This window comes from Anastrepha ludens, chromosome 6 (genome assembly GCF_028408465.1).
Source record: "Anastrepha ludens isolate Willacy chromosome 6, idAnaLude1.1, whole genome shotgun sequence".
Classification (NCBI taxonomy): Eukaryota; Metazoa; Arthropoda; class Insecta; order Diptera; family Tephritidae; genus Anastrepha; species Anastrepha ludens.
In genome coordinates, this window is record NC_071502.1 from 116651982 (window position 1) to 116669525 (window position 17544).

At 39.0% G+C, this 17544-nt stretch overlaps 1 protein-coding gene and 2 non-coding genes across 3 annotated transcripts; 2 read left to right on the plus strand and 1 right to left on the minus strand.

The window, feature by feature from the left end:
• Positions 1-7064: 7064 nt before the first annotated feature.
• Trnae-uuc (transfer RNA glutamic acid (anticodon UUC)) lies at positions 7065-7136 on the minus strand. The gene has a single exon. It is a non-coding gene; the product is annotated as a tRNA-Glu (tRNA).
• Positions 7137-7523: 387 nt separating this feature from the next.
• Positions 7524-7648, plus strand: Trnal-caa (transfer RNA leucine (anticodon CAA)). The gene is made up of 2 exons: positions 7524-7561; positions 7604-7648. It is a non-coding gene; the product is annotated as a tRNA-Leu (tRNA).
• Positions 7649-9949: 2301 nt separating this feature from the next.
• Positions 9950-15019, plus strand: LOC128867258 (uncharacterized). Its single transcript, XM_054108363.1, has one exon. It carries the CDS (start codon positions 9950-9952, stop codon positions 15017-15019), a length of 5070 nt encoding a protein of 1689 aa, XP_053964338.1.
• Positions 15020-17544: the final 2525 nt, after the last annotated feature.

Sequence of the window (17544 nt, forward strand, 5' to 3'; positions counted from 1 at the left end):
TAATAATCTGAAACAAAAAAATAAAAAAGGTTATTAATCTTGATGAATGCTGCTATCGTACTTACTACAAAAAAGTCGAAAAATTACGGTTGCCCGAAAAAATGATAATTTTATTTACTACTTTTTGTTACTTTTCGGATTTTTTAAATATAGTCAAAATTTTTATTTTGTTTATAATAACAGTAAATACGATAGATATACATATTAAGAAGGCTCACACCAAATTTCAAGTATACCGGTTAAATAGAACCTGAGAAATCAAGGTAAACATTTTGAAATATATAAAGGGTGGTTAAATTTCAAGGGCCGATGTTGAATGTGAACCACACCTAAACGTCAACGACACCGTTGGACTTTTTTCTTTGGGGTAATTTGAAAGAAAAGGTGTACGCCGATAAGCCAGCAACAATTCAGGAGCTAAAGGATGAGATAATTCGGCACATTGACAGCATAGAACCACAATTATGCCTCAGCGTCATCGGAAATTTGGACCATCGGATGGAGGTGTGCCGCCAAGGCCGCGGCGGCCATTTGACCAATATTTTGTTTCGTACGTAATTGAGCCATACCAATAATATCATAATAAAGAGAAATGGCAATAATTTCTTAAAAAAATTGTATATTATTCAAAATCAACACCGGCACTTGAAACTTAACCACCCGTACGTTTCGAGAAAACCGCGTTTAAAGTTTTGGGTGCAATTACCCCCTGTGGCGTTCCAGCCGAGCCAGTTTAGAAGTCGTGACACTAAAATAGCTATATCTCTGGAAATAATTAAAATTTTAACAAATGCCTTTGAGGAAATATTCTTGAAAGGTTAAGCTTTGAGAATATCAAAAAAACAAAAGACTTTTTCGAATTTCTACACTAGAATACCCCCTTAAATTAAAACAAAAAAAAACACCAAACTCAATCATTTTCGCATTTTTGGTATGAAAAAGTACAACTTCTTGCGAAGAACAAAGAGTGAGCAGCACTGCACAAATAGACAAGTGTGACGCCACGCACTCTCGATGGGCGCAATCTTCTAGTTTCTATCATTCTTAGAACTCTACCTTTATACAAAAATAATGATTATTAACAAAAAATAAAATCAAAGGGTTGAGGTGCTATATTTTTTCTTAATAATTCTAAATCATTTCTGTACGATTTTTTTTATCCATTATTTCTACTACTTCCCTATTTATCATATATTCACTCAATCTGACCTTGTGAACTATCCTGACTTACTTTTGGCATTCGGTCTTCATGGCAAGTGAAAAACTTAATCCCACTTTTGAACTTAATCACAAGTTTAATTTTATTTTTGCAGCCAGTACTTCAAACGAGTAATTGACAGCACTGATCAACCTCTTCTAGACGGGGAAAATTCACATTACAGCTCAACAAAAATTTTACAGCGAGTCATCCGACTGAGCTCAAATGATTTGTGGATAAACAAGTTCTCGCAGATTGAATGTGAACGGACAGCATATCAAAATATTTGGCGATGTTGAACGGCAAAGTAGAATAGGCAGTAACGAGATTGCATAGAATGTATGTATGTATGTATGTATGTATGTATGTAGTTTAGCAACGGCATAGTAAAGCCTCAAGTCGATGGCTGCGCTCAAGTGTGCTAGTGCAGCGTCTGAAAGACAAGTAAAATCAAGGAAGAAAAAAACAAAACAAATGTGATTAAGACCATCCGCAATAAAAAGTAATAGGGGCTGAACTATAAAGATCAGTAAGATAGATATCGGAACTAATGAGCAATCGATACTTTTAGACGAAGATTTTGAATGCAGTTTGTGATGGATCTGCTCTCACGTGCAACTGCGTTTAATAAAGTACTTGGAATGCTTTTATTTGTTTTGCTCATAAATGTTGCAACATTGAATATTCGAGATTCAATGAAGATCGACACTTAAATCTAGCTGGCGGCTGGTTACCGGTGGTACAAAAACAAAACTTGCTACATTAACAATAAAAACTTCCTGTTTTAACTAAAAAAAACCGTGTACAAAATTTTCAAACTATTTTATTGCATAAATTACGTCACATTGCGGTTCAATGTGTTCAGACAGCGATCGACAACTGCAAACACATACCCACTATCGTCAATGTGTGTGCTCGCTCGCTTCTCCTCTGCCACATTGTGCGAGTATTGCACCAATAATTGCAACCATACCCGTTTTCCATTCATCATTCTCCTACAATTCATAATCGTTTCCATTCATTGATCAGCATTGATCGTTAGCGGTTCAGTGATTAACATAATTGAATGGTGGCTAAATTGTGTGATCGCGCCACGAATGAATGAGTTTTGTTGGAGCAGTGCAATATGCAATAGTTAAGGCAGGAAAACATGTGGCAAGTTCGATTATTGTCATTTAGTGGTTCATTGTTTGACTTTTACACCGTCGTAACTGGCGTAAATAATTGTACATGACAAACACTCGGCTGTTTCCAGGTTCGATGCCCACTCTGTATTAAACAGCAAATGATAACATCACCTTCATAATTTAGTGCTATGGTTTTGTGTGAGCTTTGACTTGCTGCAGAATACGACTCCATTTGACCCAATCCTTGGCTGATTCTTGCCAGTTGTTGACATTGAGTTTCCACATGTCGTTAATCCATCTTGATTTGGGTCTACCTCTAGCTTTCGTTGTAAATGTTTTAGCGTCTATTATTTTTCGTTGAGCTCTCGTTGCGTCCATTCTTATAGTATCGACTAGCCATCTTAGGCTGGGTTAGGTTGAAGCGGTTGTCCATTGTAGGACACACTCAGGCTCATGGGGCATTGTGATGCCGTGTGGGAAACTAGCCCTTATCCATCCTGAAACCAATGAGTACTATTCAGATTTTTCGCAAGATCCTTAATTTCGACAGAGCCGCGGTCTTCTAATTCGTTAAAGAAATGTCCGCCCAAAATGGTGCGGATCCGTCTCTTCCTCTTCCTCGTCTAGACAACTTCTGCAGAAGTCTTGTATTTGCGCACCCATTCTCTGGGCGTGCCTAACGATTAGGCAGTACACCGTTAAGACTGTGCTTATCTCTTCTTAGTAGAAGTTCTGTGCGTTTAGCATTGATAGTCGGCCACATCTGTTGGGCTGTTTTGCACGTGGCTTAGTTACGCCATCTTTCATTCGCTACTCTTACAATTTCCTCGCCGATACGTAGTCTACATGTTTGCAAGGGGATACCTATGTCATTATTTATGTACTCATCAGTCAATTGGGTACCGATTTTCGCTAGTTCATCAGCTCTGCAGTTTCCCTCAATGACGCAATGGCCAGGAACCCATGCTATCATTAGGTGAAATCACTCAGACATCTCGTTAAGAGATGCGTAGCATTTCATGGCTACCTTGGAGGTTATCGACTGTTTTGTGAGGGATTTTATCGCCGCCGGGCTATCAGTGAAAATGTGTCTTTTCCAGGTATCGCACACAGTGTCACGGCTTTTATTATTGCCATCGGTTCAGCCTGAAAGACACTACAGTAGTTGGGAAGCCGAAAACTGAAGAAGATCCCCAGATGCTCGGAATATACACCTCCGCCCACCCTGAAATCGAGCTTTGAGCCACCTGTCTATACATGGATGGACTCGCCCTGTCTTACCACGTACCGTTCCCACTCTTCCCTCGAAGGTAGTAGAGCCACGAACGTTGTAGTGGCAAGTATAGGCGGAACTGTATAGTCCACCTGTCTGGGAAACCCCAACGTGCCATCCAGGATTTTACCGTAGCCACAATCTGTGTTTGACCACTTACTTAAAGTGCTCAGCCTTATTGCTGCACTGCGCGCAATGTACTTTGCTTGCAGGTCTACCGGAAGGAAGTTTAATATCACATATAGTGCTTTCGATGGTGTGGTTGACATTGCACCGGTTATAAGAACAGATGCAAGTCTTTGGACTCTGTCAACTCTTTTAATGTTCACGCCCTTCTCCAGGGCATTCCCCCATATTGCAATAACTTAATAAAGAATTGGTCTCATTACTGTTGTGTACAACCAGTGTATCATTCTGGGTTTCAAACCCCATTTTTCCCCAATGAGCCTTCCGCAGGAGTACATTGCGGTCATAGCTTTGAGTGCTCTGTCTGCGACTGTGAGCCCCCAATTTAGCTTCCTATCCAGTACAAGTCCTAGATATTTAGCGTTTTCTGTTACCTTAAGAGGTTTTCCCCCTAAAAGTATTTGTTGAAAAGCAAGGGTTTTATATTTTCTGCTGAACAGTATCAGTTCCGTTTTTTCGGGATTTACTTCTAGTCCTCGACTTTTGCACCATAGTGATAGTCTGTTGAGAACTCTTTCTTGAAGATCGCACATAGTTGGAAGCTATTTTAGTCTTTGAGCTTTCATGAACCATACAACATTTTCGCTTCTTATAAGTTCATGGTTCCATCTAATACGCGATTCGCCGTAGCCTTTGCCTAAAAATTTTACTCTCAAATACTTCGGAGTTCGTTTTTGTCTCTTCCACTCATTGTCCACGACCCCAATCCGTAGCAAAGAATCAGTCGGACTACAGATTTATACAGCATAATTTTGCAAAGTCTGTTCAACAGCTTTGATTCGAAAGGTTTGATAAGTGAGTATAATGCTCTACTATATATGCTGTTTGTAGTCTCTCGTCTCCTGTGATGTGCATTGCCTTCTCGTGCCTTAGTTTAGAACCCAAGTGCGTGAAAGTTTTCACCGCTTAAAGTTTATATGTCCGGAATTTGATTATGCCAGGTACCATCTTTTCTCTGGACATCAAAATATATTTTGTTTTTTCCTAGTTAATTCTCAATCCAATTTTACCGGTTGCCTTTTATATATCACAAAACTATTTGATAATGCACTAAAGTTTTTGCTGATTGTCCGCGTACGCGTATTCAATGGCATTACTGTTGCTATAAAATCTTTTATTTTTAATTTATGGCCTTTATAAGTATTTATTATAAACTTCAATCTCCATCGCTTCCATTGTTCGAAGTTTCTTCTGTTAGCCTCAAAGAACTAAAACCTCTCTCGGTTCTATAGGGTGATCCATGTAAAATTTGCTTTTTGAATCGGCTATAAAAAAAACTAATCAATATTTTTTCAAACTTTTTTTAAAGATGGAACATTGTCATTTATGAATAAAAAATAATATCGTTCAAATGACTGCCACGACTGACTTTACAGTAGGCCATTCGGTCAACCCAATTTTTAAGCACATTTTCGATTGTTTGGGCTCCAATTTCATGAATGGCAACTTCGATTTCGTGTTTTAAAGTATCAATCGTCTCTGGATGGTTCGCATAGCATTTGCCCTTAACGGCTCCCAACAAAAAATAGTCCAACGGGCTTAAATCACAGCTCCGAAGCGGCCAATTGATATCCGACTTTCGGCTGATTATTCGGTTTTCAAAAACGGTAGCCAAAAGTTCGAGTGTAACTTTGGCAGCGTGACAAGTTGCACCGTCCTGTTGAAACCAAATGTCGTCCATGTCATCCTCTTCAATTTTTGGAAACAACTCGTTGAGTATGTCACGGTAACGCTCGCCATTTACTGTAACCGCGGCACCTCACTCATTTTCGAAAAAAAATGGGCCGATGATGCCGCCAGACCAAAAACCGCACTAAACAGTGATTCGTTGTGGATGCATTTGCTTCTCTAAAGTAACGTGTGAATTTTCTAAGCCCCAAATCCGACAATTTTGCTTATTGACGTAGCCACCGATGTGAAAATCAGAAAAGAAGAAGAAGACTCACCACTTTGGAAATAGGTTTTTAGTATTTCCCAATTTTGTTCACGCGTATAGCGTCCCATTTCGTAAATGTCAAACCTTTAAGTTAATTATGAACCCATTTGACATGTCATGTGTTTTACCATTCTCTAAAAAATAGGTGGTTCAAAAAGCAAACGCTATATGGCCCACCCTGTATATGAAAGACTTCCATGAATGTGCTTTATATGGAAGAAAATTGTCAACATTGCATACAAAAAAAAAATGCTCAAAAATCAAGCGACTTCAATCTTTAAAAAACCACTCATAAACATTTTTTTTTGCAGATTAATTCTGCATTTTCATTCATTTGAAAAACCTTCCACGCCTGTGCTTTATGTGGAAGAAAATTGTCAGCATCGCATTCCAAAAAAAAAAAAAAAAAAATCAAGGCAATCTTTGGCGACTTCAAACTTACACTTTATTGTACTAAAATAGGATGGGCTATAAAATTGCATACTCGAAATTTTCGCGCAATTCTGACTGGAAAGTTTGAAAATTATAATGAGAACTTTTTTGAAATTTGTTATGTTTCTGTGATTTTTATGCTAAGTTTGGAGCTTTGAAATATTATATATGGTTTTTGTTGAAGAATGAATTTTACTTTTACAAGAACAAAAAAAATTTTAAATACGAAAAAACGCTAATTCTGGTAATTCGCCGCATTGGAGTTTTATAAAAAAAAATATTTAGAGTTGATTTTGATACGCGAAGAGTATTTTTTGCCCTTTACTGCAAAACAGAAAAAAAGTTCTCATCTATTGAAGAGTTAGAGGATTCAGATGTTCCACGTAACATATGTACATAGAACCCTTGAACACAATCTAAAATATAAAAGTTTCCTAGTTTTCTAGGTCTATTTCCCATAAGAACATGACAGGTAACCCCTCCTAAAATAAAGTTCTGACGTTAACTTTCATAGTTTTTTGTTTTGTCCTCTACCAGAATCCATTGAAGGCCTTGCAATTTCCTTCAATGTCTCTATGTCCTGGAACCCACAGAGAACTGACTTTGAAGACGGTGCTAATATCATTTCAAGCTGGAAGGTCAGTACTGGAAATTGAAGAAGAAAGGGCGTGATAGGCGACGGAATGGAAATATGTAATGAAAAATACAAAAAAAAAAATATTCCGTTGGTAGAATATAAAAATAATTCTATTGAAAAACTACACTGTATAAATGATTTTGTAATGCATCGAGTTCTGATACCAACCTTTTTTTACCTGTGCACCCCTATAAATTATAAAAAATATATAAAAAGCATAAAAATAAATTTAAAAATATTTATGTATATCACATAATAAAAATTAAAAAAATTGCTTCCCATACCGGGAATCGAACCCGGGCCTTCTGGGTGAAAGCCAGATATCCTAGCCACTAGACCATATGGGATATACTACAAACTCACCCAAAACCCACTCTCTAGCTCAACGCTTACTCGGCATTCTCACACTACTCTTCTTCGTTTCGCATTGTCAACTGTTATACACAAGAGATGAGAAAATAAACAATAGCAACGTAATGCGTACGGAGAAAAATTTACAGAAATAAGCAAATTTAGCGCAAAGAGAGTCGCTGTGATTTTGTTCACAGTAGTAGTAAATATGTCAACACAGCTTTTATGGGTTTTATTATTTACCTTTGGCAAATAAAATATTACAAAATTATTTGATTTTTTCTCTCTTTCAGTAGTTTCCCGTTAATTCTCACTAATTTGTGTTATACAGTTATACAATTACTCTCGGCGTAACTGCATCATTTGACACAAATTTATCAACTGTCAGGATGGCCGAGCGGTCTAAGGCGCCAGACTCAAGTGCGAACTTGCCTATTTAGTAGAAACGGGTTAATATGGAGCTTTCTGGTCCTCTCTGAGGGCGTGGGTTCGAATCCCACTTCTGACAACAGTTTTTTTTGTGTATGATTTCATTTCTAAAAGAAATATTTTTTAATTACATTGTTTTTTAATATTTGCTTACTTAAATGAAAAATAGGCAATACAAAAATTAAAATTTATGTAATGCGAAAAATGTTAATTTGTTAATGTGGATGACAAATGAACTCGTTTTTCGCAACTAATTAGAAACACAAACGGGCACGAAAAATCGAATAAAGAAAACAAACTTAAGCAAAATGTATGGATTTACAATAAAATAGCTTTGACTACGTAAATCAAAAATTATTTTATTCAAAGTGAACCTGAAAACATCATTGAAAAAATCAGAAAATTGCATTAATTGAACTGAAAATAGTTAGAAACTTTAAGTGTTTTTTATGAAAATAAGTGCTTTGTCATATTTCAAAGCCCATGAGATACAAATGTTCAGTGGCGTGATTGCGTCATCTGCTTTAACTTTATTCTCGCTACGATCATAATCTGAAGAATCCCTTGCCTCTGTTTCAGATAATTCAAGAGGTTCATCAATTCATTCATTCGTTCAATTCCTTCAATTCATTCAATTCATTCTTACTTCCTGTAATAGTAGGCATGCGCTCGTCTTGAATCCAATTTACGATATGTTTTTGTTCATTGAAGCTGTACTGTCGATAACTCTCGATACTCTCTTCTGCTACAAACTCAGTACTCGTTAAAATTATTTATTAATCATTATAGCGAAACCACTTTCATCAAAAAGTTCTCGGAACAACCGCCAGGTGACGCTCTAGTTACACTAAAAAGTCATTTTTTTTATTAGGTTGCTACATCTGTGATTCCTACCAAACTTGTAATGCCATTGCTTGACATTTGTATAAGTTCCACCTTCTTGAGTAAATTCACCTCTGCAGGTGTTTTCGATTTTTACAGTTTTAAAAATGGATTTGAACTTGGAACAACGAGTTTGTATTAAATTTTGCTTTCAAATGTTTGCAATGGTGCGAAAACCTTTGAAATGTTAGAAAAGTGCTCGGTAGTGATACCTTAGAGAAAACAGCAGACACCCGTTTACGAGGGGCATGAAGCCTTCACAAGAGATCGTGAGTCCATCGAGGAAGACGAATGTACTGACTGACCATAGACATCGAAAACTGCAGAAAACATCATTAAAGTGAAAGAAAAGCTAATAAATAACCGTCAGATTAACCATAAGAGAGCTGGAAGAGGACTTGAACATTGCTTATGGATCCGTTCCAAACATTGTAGTGAATGATTTGAATTTCTGCCGTGTTGCTGCAAAATTTTTCCCAACGGATCCGAATTTCATGCAAAAAAGGGGCTGATTTGACAAAGACATGATTTTCAATGTTGAATTCGACCCAACATTCAATAAACGCATCCATACTGAAGACGAGAGGGGGAGCTCCAAAAGAACCAAGAGCAAATAAATCACGTCTTTTTCAGTCAAAAAAGAAAGCGATGCTCACGGTTTTTATGATTCACAACGGTTTTTTACACCAAGAATTTTGGCAAGAAGGCCAGGCAGTTAAATAAGAACTAACTATTACTTGGACATTATGCGATCTTTACGTGAAGCAATTCGCCAAAAATGAAAGGATTTGTGCGAAAACAAATCGTGGATTTTGCACCATCAAAACGCACCGTTACACAGTGTCATCATTAGCCGTGAATTTTTGACCAAGAACGAAACGAATACCATCCAACAGTTATCGAGTTCACCTGATATGGCTCGCTGTGAGTTTTTTTCTATTTGATCGAGTTAAAAAACTACTACGGCGAACGCGTTGTAACTGTATAAAGGAAGTAATAGAAAAATCGAAGACAGCTCTGATGACTATACCCAAGAAACATTCATTAAAGGTGGTGGCACTAGGCCAACAACAATGGTTTGTACGTTTGATTGTCAAAGTAAATGTTGCGAAAGGTTACTTGGCAACCCATTTCGCATTTTTTCACCTCTCTGTTTTTCTCACTCGCCAATCAACAGCTGTCAAAGAGAAGCAAAGTTTACTTGCCAAAGAGAAGCAAGCTTTCTTTTCGATTCTAGACGTTGGCGAAAGCGCATGGACGCGCGCATAAACGATTGTAAGGAATATGTAATATAAAATATTTTCACATAACTATTGTAATCTTTGTAAACCTATTAATAAATAAAATAAAGTTTTCAGCTTTTCCAAACAGTAAATAAATCATTCCTTATTTACTGCACCAGAGCTAGATAAAACGGAATTCAGCCGCGTCAAACTGCAGTCACCAACATTCTGAAAAAATCTACTTTAAAGAGATTTTCGTTTAATAACCTGTAAAAATGGAGGATGTTTCTAAAGCTGCATCGCCACAGGGAAACGCGGATGCTGATACAATAAGCGCAGTCGAGGGTTTATTAGATGAGGCTGACAAAACTGGCCATGCTGTGACAATTGGCACCGAAACGCCTACTGCCGACACCGCGCCAGATCGTCACGCATCTACACCTGTTCGTCAAACTGCACCATTTGCACCCCCCTGCACTTCAGGCACCTCCGGGATTAGGACTACTCACTTCTACAGTACAGCACAGCCATACGCATGTGGCGTTCCACAACCTATAGAACTGCAATGCAACCAAACTGCAGGTATAACGGGAACACACATTCCATCGACCTCGTTCAATGTCGTCCCTAACCTTGCTAACGTGATGACATTTCCGTATACTTCGACTACGAACGGGATGACGACCATGCTGCCCAACTTAACCTCAAACAGCAATACAGTCTCAGCTATATCTTCATCTCAACCCTTTTCTGCATATACATCAATGCACAATTTCCACAGTTTGCCAACATCGGTTACTTCAGGATTTTCACACCCAAATGTTAACCCTAACCTAAATATGCCTTGTGGAGGGTATCCGACCGTTACTAATCCGTATAGTTACTCTACGACAGCCGACCTAAATTTGACTGCGGCACATATAGCTAGTCGTCAAGTGCTTTCGAAAGATCTGCCAACCTTTACAGGTAGGCCTGAAGACTGGCCCGTATTTATTACTAACTATGAGCAGTCTACCATACGGTGCGGATTCACGGACCAAGAAAACCTTATTAGGTTGCAGAAATGCTTGAAGGGCCAAGCATTAGAGGCAGTTCGTGGTAGGCTTATGGTGCCGTCTACGGTTGGATTGGCCATTAATACACTCCGCATGTTGTATGGTAGACCAGACGTAATTCACCAAGTAATGATGCGTAAGTTAAGGGAGGAACCATCTGTAAAGCCAGACAAATTAGAAACCTTAGTAACATTTTCATTAGCGGTACAAAATTATCGCGCTACAATGCAGGCGGTAGGTCTAAACGATTATCTAAATGATCCAGTGCTATTAAACGAGCTGGTAGCTAAACTGCCATGTAACCAAAGGTTGAGTTGGGTCCAGCAATGTATGTCCCTGAGACGCGCTGACATTGCTGCATTCGATGATTGGCTTTTCGGTCTAGCCATGTGCGCTAGCCAGGTCACTTCCATCCAGACATCAGCGATATCATCGTGTAATAGCAACGTCGAAGCAAAAAAGGAAAATCGCGAATCACTAAAGGGCAGAATAATGATTCACGATGTGGTTGCGAAAAATAACGAGCAGAGTGAAAAGTCGATAAATTGCCTGAAATGCGGTGCGAGCCATACGCTGTCCGATTGCTATGAGTTGCGTGCCCTATCGCAAAGTGACAGATGGAAATTTGTACGGGAAAATAAACTCTGTTTACGCTGCTTCAAAAGTCATTTTATTCGTCGATGTAATTCGAAAAGGTGCTGTGGCGTAGATGATTGTAGAATGGCTCACCATCCACTGCTTCATAATGGAACTTCGTTGGCGATTGGAAAACGACAACAAGCAACATTATACCACGAGTTGGGCACAGCTGCTGATAAAGAAACGCAAAGGGCGCTTTTCAGGTATGTGGAGGTTATTTTACATAGCGGTACCAAAGCAATACGTACATTCGCCCTTATCGACGAAGGAGCCTCCTGTACGCTAATTGAGTCTCAATTGGCGAACGAGCTTGATTTAGATGGGCCAGTTGAATCGTTATGCTTGCGTTGGACGGGAGAAATTACTCAAAATGAGGCAAATTCCAAATTTGTCAATCTTTACGTTTCACCGATTACATTACCCTCTCAAAAATACAGGCTTCGAAACGTTCGAACCGTTGCTAATCCACTACTTCCTCAGCAGTCGCTGTTCAGCTCTACGATTAGTAAGCACGCACACATTAAGGGATTGCCGATTCGACCCTATAGTAAAGCAAGAGCGCGAATTTTGATAGGTTTGGACAACGCTAAAATAGGAATCCCTATCGAAATAAGAGAAGATAGGGGATCCGACCTTATTGCCGCAAAGTGCCGACTAGGATGGAGTGTATATGGGCGCGATAAAACTAACTGCGTTGAACAACCGAGAATATTGCATACCTGCGAATGTGATACAACCAGAGACGATCGTATGGACCAGCAACTGAAAACATATTTTTCTATTGATGCCATCGGATCATATGCACCAATTAAACCGTTGATATCTAAAGATGATGAACGCGCTCTTCAAATCATGGAAAAGACCACGCGCTTTATCTCCGCTGAAAAGAGATGGAAAACCGGGTTACTTTGGAAGCACGAAGCTGTCGAGCTTCCCGATTCGCTGCCTATGGCAATCCGGCGACTCTCGTGCTTAGAAAGTAAAATGAAGGGTGATTCGTCAATTCGTCAATTTCTTATAAACAAAATACATGATTATGAGAAAAAAGGGTACGTACATAAGTTGAACGAAAACGAAATAAAATATAGCGCTAGGTCTTGGTATCTCCCTATATTTACTGTTCTCAATGCCAATAAAAAGAAAACTCGATTGGTTTGGGATGCTGCAGCAAGGGTAAAGGGTGTCGGGCTCAATGATATGTTGCTGAAAGGGCCCGATCTACTAAAGTCTCTACTAGGGGTACTGCTCCGATTTCGCGAACGACGTTTCGCAGTTTGTGGAGATATACGCGAAATGTTCCACCAGATTAAAATTATAAAAGAAGATCAAGTGGCGCAAAAATTTCTTTGGCGAAACGATGGCTCGACTCGCGACTATGATATCTACGTGATTAGGGTTATGACATTCGGCGCTTCGTGCTCGCCTTCCTTGGCGAACTACATAAAAAATCGTAACGCTCACCGATTTGCTGATCTTCATCCCGACGCCGAACAGGCCATCGTTAGTAACACATTTGTTGACGATTGGCTTCAGAGTGCAGACTCTGAAAATGAATTGGCTCGTCTAGCAACTGAAGTTCGTTGGGTTCATCAGGAGGGCGGATTCCAAATGAGAAACTGGAAATCTAATTCCAAACACGTACTATTTTCATTAGATGCTGACGACGTTCCAGACGCCAAATGTTTTGAAGAGCCAGAAGCCGTTATAGAAAAGGTACTAGGGATGTGGTGGCTGCCAGTTTCGGATGAGTTAACATACATTGAAAATTTTCCAAAGGAAGTTTTTAATGAAAATACGATCGTGTCGAAGCGACAAATTTTGCGCACAATAATGACGATTTTCGATCCTATGGGTTTGCTCGGTTTTGTCATTGTACAGGCAAAAATTATTTTACAAGATGTCTGGCGCTCCGGAGTAGGTTGGGATGAACCGATTAAAGAAGAAGAACGTTGCAACTGGTTTCGTTGGGTAAAACGCATTCCTGCGATCAACGGCATAAAAATTCCCCGTTGCCTTTCACTTGCCAGCGAAAACCAAAATAATCAGTTGCACATTTTTGTAGATGCAAGCATAAAAGCCTACGCTGCGGTGGCCTACATCCGGTCAGAAGTAGGTTCGCAAATATCTTGTTCACTTTTGGCTTCGAAAACTCGCGTTGCGCCATTGAAGCCCATTTCCATACCCAGGTTGGAGCTGTTAGCTGCTGTTTTGGGACTTAGGCTGGCAAATGTTCTTAGCTATGAACTGTCCATTACAGTAAATCGCAGAGTATTCTGGACAGACTCCAAAAATGTGTTGTTTTGGCTGCGTTCGAGCACAAGAAAATACCATCAATTCGTGGCGCTGAGAATCGGAGAGATCCTCGAGAGTTCTGCTGTTAGGGAATGGAGGTGGCTGCCATCTGGTGAGAATATTGCGGACGAAGGCACTAAATGGAGCAGCAACCGAGAATTCGACGACAACCAACGCTGGTTCAGTGGACCTAAATTCCTACTAGAACGAGAATCAAGCTGGCCAATTATACAATTTCCAGATGATGACGAAGAGACAGTTGAGGTTCTACAGCATATAGATTTCGCTAACAACTCATTGGGTACGACCGCAGAAATAACCCCGGATGTAAAAAGATTTAGTACATGGGAGAAGCTTCGCAGTGCGCATCGATTTGTTTTACGTTTTCTACGATTGGTTACGAAGGGAAAGCCACGTTCTCAGTTTCTTCAAAAGCTACTCAACCCAGACAACATAGAGACAGCAGAGCTTGCAATTATGCTTAATTGTCAAAGCGAGGTGTTCCATGAAGAGATCTGTCGTCTGCGTAATGGTGAGGAAATTAATCGAAAATCTTTTCTTTTCAAGTTCTCCCCATACTTAGACCAGATTGGCCTGCTGCGAGTAAAAGGTAGAATTGATGCTGCTGAGGGTGTTGCCATTAATGTCAAGCGTCCAATAATCCTGCCACGCAAGCACGAAGTAACGCGACTACTCGTCGACTTCTATCACAGGAAATTTCACCACCATCACAACGAGATCGTCGTCAACGAGATGAGGCAAAGGTTCTGCATCTCCGCCTTAAGAAGGCTGGTAAAAGAATGTGCTGCAAAATGTCAAACCTGCCGGAATCGTAGGGCTTCTCCACAACCTCCTCAAATGGGAGATCTGCCAATGGAACGTGTGTCACCTTTTACCAGGCCGTTCACCTTTACAGGGGTTGACTATTTCGGACCAATGGACGTTGTAATTGGCAGCAGGCGTGAAAAGCGGTGGGGTGCTTTATTCACATGCCTTACCACCCGCGCAGTTCACATTGAAATCTCACCTACTTTATCTACCGAGTCGTTTTTGCTGATTTTTAAACAATTTGTGAGTCGCCGTGGAGTACCGAAGCGAATTATATCGGACAACGGCACCAATTTTCGCGGTGCTAGTGTACTTCTAGTAAAAGAAATTGAAAGAATATCGTCGGATGATATAGAAAGGAAATACCCTGAAATTGAATGGATTTTTATTCCCCCCGCTTCACCACATATGGGAGGGTCATGGGAGCGCATGATACGTTCTACGAAATCGATTCTAATGGACATTCTACCAGATTCCGGTATGCGAGAGGAGGTGTTAAGAGCCGTTCTAGCCGACATCGAAAACATTTAAAATTCAAGGCCACTGACGTACGTGCCGCTTGATTCAGCCGAAGATGAAGCTCTTACGCCAAACCACTTTCTGACGGGACACTCTAGTGGTATTCGAGAACTAACAGATAATACCAACTCTGGATCGGCTCTACGGCAAAACTTTAAAATTTCTAGCCAGTTGGCTGACCAATTTTGGAGACGCTGGGTTAAGGAGTATCTTCCCTGTCTTACCAGACGTGCAAAGTGGTATCAGCCACCAGCAAACCCAATCAAATTGAACGACGTGATGGTCATCGTAGACGAAAACTCCAAGAGAAATTCGTGGCCGAAAGGAGTAGTAATAGATATGAATTTTGGTAAAGATGGCCAAGCTCGTAGCGCAGTAGTCAAGACAGTAAATGGATTATGTACACGACCGATAGTAAAGTTGGCGAAATTGGACGTCGAGGTTGAAAAACGTGGGGTAAACGTTATGCATAAAACCGCATAAGATTTACGAAGGGGGGTGTTGCGAAAGGTTACTTGGCAACCCATTTCGCATTTTTTCACCTCTCTGTTTTTCTCACTCGCCAATCAACAGCTGTCAAAGAGAAGCAAGCTTAACTGTCAAAGAGAAGCAAGCTTTCTTTTCGATTCTAGACGTTGGCGAAAGCGCATGGACGCGCGCATAAACGATTGTAAGGAATATGTAATATAAAATATTTTCACATAACTATTGTAATCTTTGTAAACCTATTAATAAATAAAATAAAGTTTTCAGCTTTTCCAAACAGTAAATAAATCATTCCTTATTTACTGCACCAGAGCTAGATAAAACGGAATTCAGCCGCGTCAAACTGCAGTCACCAACAGTAAAGTATTGGCAAAGTACAAAGAGGAAACAAAGAACAAAGAATAAATTCGCCTTGTTTCATTCTGGGCTGACAGGCATACGGACACGGATTCGCCTTGGCTATACCCAAAAAAAAACAAAAGAATTCCAGTAATGTTTCGAAAGCTGGCTCAAACACCGGCATAAAAGCGTTGCAGTTGATGAGGAATACTTTGAAGGCGATAATCTCATTTTTGAGGAATAAACTTGTATTTGGGTTTTTCTAACTATGTATTTCTAAATGTACTATATATAAGTTTATGAGAAGAAGAGGGCGTTTTTGATACCAAAAATCTGATTTTGCCTGTAACATAATTAGAATTGTAAATAAGTCAAAAAATAGTCAGCGATTAAATTCCCAATGAAATATTATTCTAGCGAGAGTTTTTTAAATTCTTCTGCAGAACTGGTTTTCTAACAAAATTTTAAATAAAAAATATATATATATTATTTATTTTTCACTTTTGTTTTTATTTTTTTGATTTTTAATTTTTATTTTTTTAATTAAAAATTATTTTTTTGCTTAGCAAAACTTTTTTTCAATAGAAATTTAATCAGCCCTTTCACCGACGGAGAAATTTAAAACGGCGAACCTACTGAGAGCTAAAATATTGTTGCCAAATGTCACGGCAAAATACTTGTTAAATTTTTATTCAATTAAGCGCGAAACTAAATGTTACCCCCGCTAAAATGAAATAGCCCATATATAGGGTTTTTCAGTAAGAGCGCTTCAACTTTTGAACTTTTTTGAATAAAACACAAACGGTTTGACTTTTTTAACTAATTTTTTTTTTTTTATTATCGGGTTTGAACATATACATTTAAGTATGAAATTCGATTTCTTTTACATGACCACCGCGTGCACATTTTACGAAGTCCAATCGTTGAACCCAATTTTCGACCACTCTTTTGCATAAATCGGCCGAAATTCCAGCAATTTCGCGTTCAATATTGGCTATGAGCTCACAAATCGTCGCCGGCTTGTTACTGTAGACTAGGGACGGGCAGCAGAGTGGCACGCTCGCAGCAGAGCGTGCTAGCAAAGTGCTAGATGGGGGGGCGACAAACTTACATCAGGAGGGTAAGCAATAGGCGTGTACGTATATTAATCAATTCTGAGCAACGCATATGTGTTTGTAAAAAAGAGAATGAAGCTTTGCCAATAGCAAAGTTACCAGATAAGGGGACTTCATTCCATGTTAGGGGATTTTGAAGTGTTGGGATTTGCTAGATCGTTCATATTAAATAATAAAATGCTTTTGGTTTTTTTTATTGGAAACGCTTCTTTGAATATTAACATCATCTTTGCAAATTTCTATTTTATTTACTTTTATAATTTTTGTAACCAAGAAGCATAGGCGATTTTATAATCAAGAAGTTTGAACATTCGCAGTTCAAAGTTTCATAGTTGCTAAACTATGTGGAGATAAATTTGTACTGACAAATCGGTGTATATTTTTCTGAATGAAAAAATTGTCTTCGTTTACATATAAGTATGTATGTATATCGTATGTTTTTATGTTAGTGCATTTTTTTAAAGAATGCTGGTCAGAACAGCGAACAGTAATCTCAACCAGCCATGTTTTATTTAAACAATGCATGTTATACATTTTATTTTGTTAAAAAGGACAATTTATACATGTTTCCATTAAAAAAATAGAGGATTTTTTCAA

Coding starts and splice junctions, on each gene's coding strand:
- LOC128867258 (XM_054108363.1), top strand. CDS start 9,950: ATGGAGGATGTTTCTAAAGCTGCATCGCCACAGGGAAACGCGGATGCT.